Source organism: Larimichthys crocea, chromosome III (genome assembly GCF_000972845.2).
Source record: "Larimichthys crocea isolate SSNF chromosome III, L_crocea_2.0, whole genome shotgun sequence".
Lineage (NCBI taxonomy): Eukaryota > Metazoa > Chordata > Actinopteri > Sciaenidae > Larimichthys > Larimichthys crocea.
In genome coordinates, this window is record NC_040013.1 from 4,562,890 (window position 1) to 4,572,104 (window position 9,215).

A 9,215-nucleotide genomic window follows, 5' to 3' on the forward strand; every position below is an offset into this window, starting at 1 on the left:
TGATTCACATATTAAAGGTCCAGTGTGTGCAATGTAGTAACTCTCCTCTCCTTTCCAGCATGAGAGAGAAACTACAGCCTCAGCTTTAGTTTGTCTGTTCTGAAAGTGATGTGTGAGTTTTCCACTAGAGGGAGCTTTAAAGCCACACATCAGGTCCTCACAGGGTAACAAAGCCAGCAGCCTCTTCAAACTACAGGAACAACAAAAGAGCTATGTACCAAAGGATTAGTCTGAAGATGCACCATCAATAGATATCTCATAACTACGTGCTTTAGTTGTTACAAGGTGGATCCTGTGTTTGTGAATTATCTCAGCACTGATCATAAACACCAGATTACACACCGGGCTTTTGGAGGTTTTCACATGTCTGTCCTTTCTGAAGCTGATGCACGAGCTGAAAACATGTTTGAATAAACCATAATGTCTCTTTCACTGATGGCCAGACTCACGTCATCCTCTGTTTAAACTGACCCTCATCACACCGGTGTAATCAAGCATCTTTATTTTGGGATACTGCTGCATTCATACACACAGTATCTCTGCAACATCACACACACACGCACACACACACACACACACACACACACACACTCTCTTTTTAAATCTCCACTTTTTACCCCATTTGCACCTCAATTGTCTCTGTTTGTCATCAACCCTCTGCACATGACACTATCTGACCAAATCCTCAATTTGTATTTTAAAAAAATCACAAATAAAACAAAACTTTTCCACATTTCCCTCACTAAAATGAAATTCTGTGATGTTTTAGTGAAGGTAATATTTTTATTTAGCATTAAAGGCATGCACACACCCACCATTAACATAACTCCTCTCTTTCTCTGACACACACGCACACGCAGAGGCCTTATCTGATCTCTTGAAGTGTCTCGGGTCTCCTCTCTGTCTGCAGCTTCATCCTTATCTGTGCAGAGACGCTCCTCCAGCACATCTCAGAGGTGTTTCTCCTCCTAGGGCCTTTTTTTTTTTTGGCCTCAGTGTCCATTAAAGGTAACACTCAGTCTGATTTTTTAAAATTTTAATCAAGTCGTTAATTATTTGAATGTTTGATGAATGAATCACGCTTGTTTTGGGGCGTTTAATTGTCTTAATATTTGCTTTGTGAGTGAATGTGGCTCCTGACAGGTCAGACTGGAACTGTCCCCCCCCCAACACACACACACACACACACTTTGATTGAAAGTTTGAAAAAGTTAAAGAGCCACTCTGTCTGCGGGTTTGTTTACCAAGCAAAGCTGCGGGACAAGGACAAGGCTCTCCAGCCTTATCAGCGGATTTGTGAATGGGACAATAATGAGCTCAGTTTGATAGAGCAGACCTGTCAGGTCAGATGTCACTCCATCCATTAGCTTTCTGATGGCTCTCTTTGATAAAGTGCAAACAGAGAGGACAGCTTCGTGTAACCACAGGGTTTCTAATCAGGTATGCTGGTTTTAATTGGACACTAAGAGCAACATTAGGCATCTGAAGTGGGAGTAATGGAAATGTGGTATTATCTTTTGTAAGATTTTACACATGAATTACAGTTTAAAACACATAAATAAGAATTTCATTAGAAAGAACATTTATTCTAAGCAAATTGGTAGCAAATTAACGTATTTTGTGGATTGCTAAACATGTAAAATAACTCGATTTTAGGCTATTTAATTCAGAAATATAAAAAGATAATCCCTAATAAAGGATATTCTTCAGTCTAATCATCTTATTTTTATGTTTTTCTGACTTTTTCAACTCACCAGATACAAATCCGTACAAAATATACAATAAAACGTTGAAGTATTTGATTATTTCTTCCATACAGGTGATTTTTGTTGCATCACCAGCCTCTCACGCCCTGTAATGAAGCCTGGAAGTGTCCATGGCTGAAGGGCCCCTCGCTGTTACCTGTTAGATCATTAGACACGCTGGCTGCTGAAGGAGACACACTGTGATACCCGCAGCCGTACACGCTGCTGTTTCCGTATCCAAACACGGGGTTGTAATGTCCAAGAGTCACGTTATAAGGTGCTGACTGCGCTGACCCTGCGCCACACAGCTTCCCGTCCCGCACCAGAACTGGCACCGCCACCCTCCTCGGTGCAGGTGGATACCCGGCCAGCTCCAGAGACTTGTCCTGCCTTTGGCGTTTGCATTTGTACCTCCTGTTCTGAAACCAGATTTTCACCTGCGTGGAGGTGAGTTTGAGGATGTGGGCCAGGTGCTCTCTCTCCGGGGCGGACAGGTAGCGCTGCTGCCTGAAGCGTCTCTCCAGCTCGGACACTTGGGACTGGGAGAAGAGGACCCGGGGCTTCCTGCGCTGTCTGGGTCCGCTTTTTAAGTTTTTGTCACAGTCAGGTGAACTGTCCAGACCGCTTATGTCTGCACAAGAGAGAAGAAAACAGTTCAAGCAATTCAAATATTGGAAAAGTATAAAACTTTTCACATGATGTGGGTTGCAGAAATTACATTTTATACATTTAAACATGAAATAACTCAAAATATCCCCATAAACACTCTATTTTTCTATAATAAAAATAATAATAATAATTTAAAAAACATATTGTCTTTCTGAACCAACATTAAAATCCGATAAATCGGATAAATTGTCCTTCCTTTTTCTTTTTTAACTTTATACATCGCATTATTCATCTGTATATTTTATATATAGGTGTATATACAGGTGTAGTTTTACTGAGTATTACTGACTTTGTCTTAAAGGCTTTAATGTTTATAACATTGTATGAAATTTGGAGCCAAGGAAATTGGATGATGCATTACGTTGTTCCTTATACTGTTCCTATGTGTTTTTCCATTTAACCTTAAAAATAAATAAAACTTTGTAATTCTGCCACTAGTTTGAAACAATAAAATAAAGTAAAAATGACAACAAAATAAAATGAATAAAAAGTATGAGTGGAAAGCTAAATCTGATTATTTGACATTTAAATCGAGATTAAAAATAATATTTGCCACTATTTTCCTGAGGATCTGTAAAAACAAAAAAAAAAAAGTGTAGATAAATAAGTATTTCTTTATTTCTCATTTTTCTGTTTTTGCCTGATTACTTATGTAAAGTGAAATACTCGACCAGTGACCAATAATAATGAAAAACTGCTTCTTCTTCTTCTCATCATAGTTGATCCATTTTGTGGCTGTTTGGTGGCAAAGTATCGGCTACCTCGTGTTTGTGTTCGTTGAATATAATATTATTAATATTTTTTGTTTTGTTTTAAAAAAGATATTTTAAGAAAAGGTCAAATGTAACAGGTGCTGCTGCTGGACCAGGTTTTATCCGCGCTATGACGCGCAAAAGGCCCCATTCAGTCTGAAAGGGCCTGAACCTACAAGCAACAACAACCAGCCGGGTGCATAAATGATTATCGTGTTTGTATCATCTCACCCTGTTCATTCATCTCCTCTTCTGCTGCTGAGTTTAGAGTCCCGAGCTTCTCCTGCATCCCGGGGACGCATGGCTCAGGCTGGCACTCGTAAATGTCCCCGCTCCTGGACGCACCGTGCGCGTGTTGAAAATGCATCGGAACAACTTGATCGGTCATCAAGAACTCATTTTCAAAGTCATGGTGGTGATCCGGCTTCAAAATATCCTTCACTGAAAAAGGCGTCGTGGTGGTTGAGCTGGGATGCATCCCCAACATTTCGTCTCTGAGTGATCTGGATGCTTTTTTACGCGCTCAGCTCGAGCTGCTGGTGATGCTGCTTGCCGGACGTTTCTCTTAACTGACTGATGAGTGAAGGCCTGGGAAGATTTAAATCATTCAATGGTGCAGCTAAAGAGCAAGATATATCTGTCACCCCTCTCCAAAAACACTGGCCAACACCCAGCCTGCGCGCACAACTCCTTTTTCTTCTCACCTTACACAGGAACACCTCACACACCCACTCTGCTCCGTGTCTGCAATTAACAAGGTTCATTAAAAACTGTAGATGACGACGTGAGGTTTTAACTGTAGTTTGTACAAAACTACTGGAAAAAATGTCATTTTATTTTGAAGTAACTGTCTGAAAAAAAGGTTTATTTTGTACTTTTTAAAAAACACATTTTCTCGTGGATTTCCAGACATGCCAGGGTAGGAAAAAAATATAATTTCTACATTTTATTTGACACATTTACAATATTTGAAACAAGTGAAACTCCCAGATGAATTAACCTGTTTAAGAAGGGGGTTGTAATTTATTCAGTGTCTTCCCAAAACCAGCTTCTGGTCAGCCAAGTAAAGCTCTCCTAATCAGCCTGCAGGTCCTCGGGGGGTTGAGTGATCTTAGGTGATGTTGAACAGCTTTACCATCAACATTGTTTTCCTGCCGCGTTATTAGTGTTCTCAGGCCACAACAAACAGTAACATTATACCTGATGTTGTGGAAGTGGAGAGGCGGCGGCGCCAGCCCGCGATGCTTGACTGAGGCCGAGACGCGCGTCCACACAGACAGGAACAAGGACAGACGCGGCCTGTCCCCACTGCAGGACGCAGGGAGATGTATGGAGGAGGCCACTTAGAGCTGTGAGCAGCGATTAGGATCGTTGATAGATGCTTAATTTAGGACAACTGGAGTCACAACAGATGACATGGATCACACTTTAAGGTTACAATACAGGTTAGTTAATACCAAACTGTTGCAGAATTCACGATGATTTAATGCATTCGTTTAGAAATCTATATACTTTCAATTTATTTAGTAAACTCCTTTTTTAAAACAAAATGTTTATTGATAAAGAAAAGGCAAACAGACTAAAAATAATCAACAAATGAGTCTCCAAAAATAAAAAGAATATAGCACCTTATCACCTTGGTAGTCCAAAGTAATCAGTTGGATTTAAAATGTATCTGTCTTTATATAAAGTTATATAAAGTTATACTGTATCTTGTTCCATCAAGTATAAATTCATTAACCTACAGTATTTTGCCATTGATGTAGAATGGATTGACACCAATGTGAGGATTTCCATGGCTCCTTCGGTGACTGCCACTATAATGTAATACAGTGGTATTACATATTAAATGGTAAGTCAATATTCAAAGTTTTCAAATATTGCTGAATGAATCCCTCCTTCAATTCTGGACAATCCTGAAAAGTGTGTGTGTGTGTGTGTGTGTGTGTGTGTGTGTGTGTGTGATCTCCAAACTGTTGACAAACTCTGTCATATTTTAAAATAATAACACTCTTAATTATCTAATTTTTACTTTACTTTATATCCCACTTTCACACACTTCATCTTTAATAATCTCCAGCTTCCACTTTTCTTTTGTATCCAAAGTACTTCCTGACATGTGTAATTATAAAGCTTCATGTATTTATGACACAAATTTTGTACCACCGCTTTCTTCTGTGATCTTAGACAGGAGAAAATCTAGAGATGTTTCATTCCCTGTGTGACATGAAATGATTTCTCAGTTGTAAATATCTATAAAAGTCTTTGGAACATAAACTAAACTGCTCCGGAGACCCTGCTCCAAAGATGGCACTAAAGGACACACATTTCTTTGTAATCCAATTTCAGCTCAGTCCCAGGTTTCCTCTTCTGTCATATAAACAGCATTTTAAAGACAGTTACTGGTATCAACATGTGTAATGACTGAAAGAGACATACTGTAGGGAGAATAAAACACTGCATCTAATCTACCAGGCAGTAAGTCTACGTTCTAGTTAATGTTTAATGGGAAATCAATTAATTAATATAAACTCACAGTGGTTTAAATTTTAAGTTTAATTTGTATTTAAGAACAAGTTGGAAAAAAGTTTGGCCAGGATCATCTGACAAAATGCCTCCTCACTAATGTTTAAAACTATAAACCCAGCACAAAAATGACCAACATGAATCAGTTTGCTTAGGTCAGAAACAAAACAGAAAATAATGGCCTCACTCTAAAAGAATGAACAAAACAGAAAACTCAGTCCAGAGAAAAAGAAAAACAGTTTCTGAGTCCTGTGAAACTTAAACACCACTAGAGGTCCCTGTTTCTGAGGTCTGACATAAACCAGCTGCAGACGTCTAACAGAGGTTTGCTGTATGTTCTTGAGTTCAGTGTTTGGTGACTTTTATACAGCTCTAATATCTGTATTAACCTCTAAAAGCTCAAATATTTATTCATTTCAGACCATTTAGAGCTTTTGCTGCAATTTTGTTGCCGTCTTTATCATTTCTGTAGTTTGTTTCTTCTTTTCTTTTGCTTGGGGGAGCTCATCAGCAGAACTAGATTTTCCTCAACAGGATGGGTCATCGGGAGTAGATAACAATGCTGGTGTCCTACGAGGACTTTAAGGCCACAGACTAATTGCCACACAGTGAACCTGAAGTCGCGAGTCTCCCTGAAGGGTCTGGGACTTTGCCTTTACTTACTAAGTATATAAAGATATAACAAAATCACATTCACATCTGCAGGCCAGATTGGACACCAAAGACCTTCTTACTGTGTACTGTACTGTGTCTATTATAAGCCCTGATGCAGGGCGTTATATAAAAGGCATAACATTCTTGGATATCCATCCAGGCCTTTATTTATGTTCATGTTTGCTGCAAGTTTTTAAGGCAAAAAGTAAATTATGCACTGTTTCAGATCTGCTCCCTAATCAACATGTGAACACATATTTTCATTGAGAGAATATGAAGATTTATTCTCTGAATAACAACAAGAAAGAGACAATGACAGCCGTCAGAAGACAGAGCCAACCAGGGGAAGTTGACACTGGCTGCTTTTTTAGTGAGTAACTAAAAGAATATGGCAACGAGAGCAGAAGTAACTGGCACAGCGAGTTAAAGACTAAACAGCTGGTCAGTCTGACCACAGCTGGTATGTAGCTTGATACGATGGCTGCTGCTGCTGCTGCTGCTCAAAAACAATGGCAAAAACACACAAGGATACTACTGCTTGTCCTAGACGTCAAAGACAGTGAGAACTCCTGCTCTGGCCAAGGCATAAACAAAATTTCTGCTTGGGCGATGGTGGAAAAAGTCCTGCCTGCCTGTGTGTTGTTAGAAACAAGAAAAACACCTGCTGCTGCAAACAGTTCCTAAAAACAGTTCATCACAGCAACTGCACAAGTTACTGCCCCAAAAAGAGTCAGAGCTGAAGCAGCAGCCTTAACTGGTGAGTAACTCATGGCACCTCCTACAATCATCACAGAAACAACAGCTTTAATCATATAGTAAGTCTGCTGGTTACACACACCTGTACATGTCCTGCTGGTCACCTGGTGAAATGAGTGACTGGTTAACTGCGAGTGTAGCTTCTAGTTGTGGCGTAAAGATGCATTTAATATCAATGAGAATTTGTTATTGTTTGAGAGAGAGCTAACAAAATAATAAGTAGTAACAAAAAGTATCAAAATAATGCCAAATATATGGGTGGTGTATAATTTATAACAATGATTTCATAATCGTTAATCAGCCATGTAAATATTTGTGATACACCCTGCATTCAATTCATAAAATCACGAGTCATTCAGTAGTTATGCATGACTTAAATCTGAGGTTTCCTTTACCCTGTGTGCAGAACAGATTAATATATGTTGTTCAGATTAACATATAGAATATACAGCCATCATAAATATAATAGTTTAAACCATCTCCAGGAAACGAAGTCTGGGCATTAATGGACACAATTCAAATTGTTTTAATTAAGTTAAACAATAAGCACTATTTCAAGTTGAAATGGCTACTGTGAAGAGGGTCTATTAATTGATTTTTGACTCATTAATATTAAAGGTATTATAGTCTAGTGTTGGGAGACAAAAATTGAAATGTAAACATGAATATTGGGTTGTTTTTCCATGTGTCAAGGAGTATGGTTGGTGTATTATGGACCCAGCACCTCTTATCTGTTCAAATATAAATAAAAATGTTAACAAGTCATACTCTTTGAATGTGTTTGGTGGATTGCTGTGTGTTTCCGTCAACATCTGCATCTACTCCAGCTGCTTCCTGGATCTGCTCCCTCAAAACTTGACGCAATGTTTAGCTTCTCGACAGGTGCTTGAAACAAGCACGCCTTATACCGACAAACCGAGAAACCTGAACTTCAAAAGCAGAGGGGGAAAATGTGATTTTTTTTTTTTTGACAGGCGTGTTTTTTTTCCAAGGTGTCTAGTTTGATGGGTAAATTACTTAATCACTACAGCAGTGTTCTCTGAAGGCTCCAAGCAATGCTCTCTCTTTGAGTTTCTGTGACTCCCGTGCCTTAAAATCAAAGCCTTTCCAACCTATTCCACCGTTTGTCCCCTCACTGTAACATAAGAAGATAGCTAAGTACAGTTTACCACAAAATACCCCTAATTCATCATACGGAAAAATAGGAGGCTGATAGCAGCTGAAAGGGGAGATAGGGTTGTCTTGCACTCAGTGAAACTGAACCCAGCCCTCCGATGGTTAATATGCAACTAAAGATACTCATCAAAATGTTACGTGACATTGACATTTCCATTCAGTAGAGAGGGACACTTTTCACTTAAAGTGAAGACTCATGATATATGGTATGTGTATGTGGTTTAAAGGCTCTATATCCAACATACGGACTCTGTGTTTTAGTGTATGCCGGCCGTTTGTGGATGTTTAGCAGGCTCCATGTCTAAGCTAAGGGAAGTGGACAGAGAGAGCACTGCTCTTATTTTAAGTTACATCACATCCAGTTCAAAAATTTACAATAAAAGTGATTAATAGATCAAATTTATGTGTAAAACGCTTCAAAAAATGCATATGCAGCAGGTTAGAGAGGTTGAGGCATTGCTGACCTTTGATCTCCTGGAAAATCTATAAATTGCTGTAATTAAGTTGATTTTTATGTGCTTTTATGTGCAGAACAGAGTACAGTATCGTGCTATTCGCTTTGAGCAAGGAGGCAGCTTAGAAAGATCGAAGACTGAGAGTGAAAATATTACTTACATCATTACTTTGGAAAGAATAGATACACTTGGGTAGGATGGCCTGATTTAGCAACTCCCAGGCGCATAAAGTTGTAAAGTAAAGTTGTTTACTTTATGTTGATGTAACTGAGTGATTTTTATGTTTCATTGTGTGATTTGAGGACATGCAGTCTTACTTCTACTTAAGGAGGATTTTATTAGAGCAAAGAAACCCCATACTGTGCCCGCACAGTGTGACGAAATCCAAGGACTCCCATGAATCAAAATGCTTTATTTTATTTATATAACCAGGAGAGATTCCCCTTGAGATCAAAAATCTCTTTTTCAAGGGAGTCCCAGTC

The 9,215-nt window shown here is 39.0% G+C and overlaps 1 protein-coding gene across 1 annotated transcript; it reads right to left on the minus strand.

The window, feature by feature from the left end:
* Positions 1-573: 573 nt before the first annotated feature.
* Positions 574-3,820, minus strand: nkx2.7 (NK2 transcription factor related 7). Its single transcript, XM_010746094.3, has 2 exons — positions 3,398-3,820; positions 574-2,376 (listed from the first exon to the last, which is right to left on the minus strand). Exons 1-2 carry the CDS (start codon positions 3,651-3,653, stop codon positions 1,835-1,837), a joined length of 798 nt encoding a protein of 265 aa, XP_010744396.2. The 5' UTR covers positions 3,654-3,820; the 3' UTR covers positions 574-1,834.
* Positions 3,821-9,215: the final 5,395 nt, after the last annotated feature.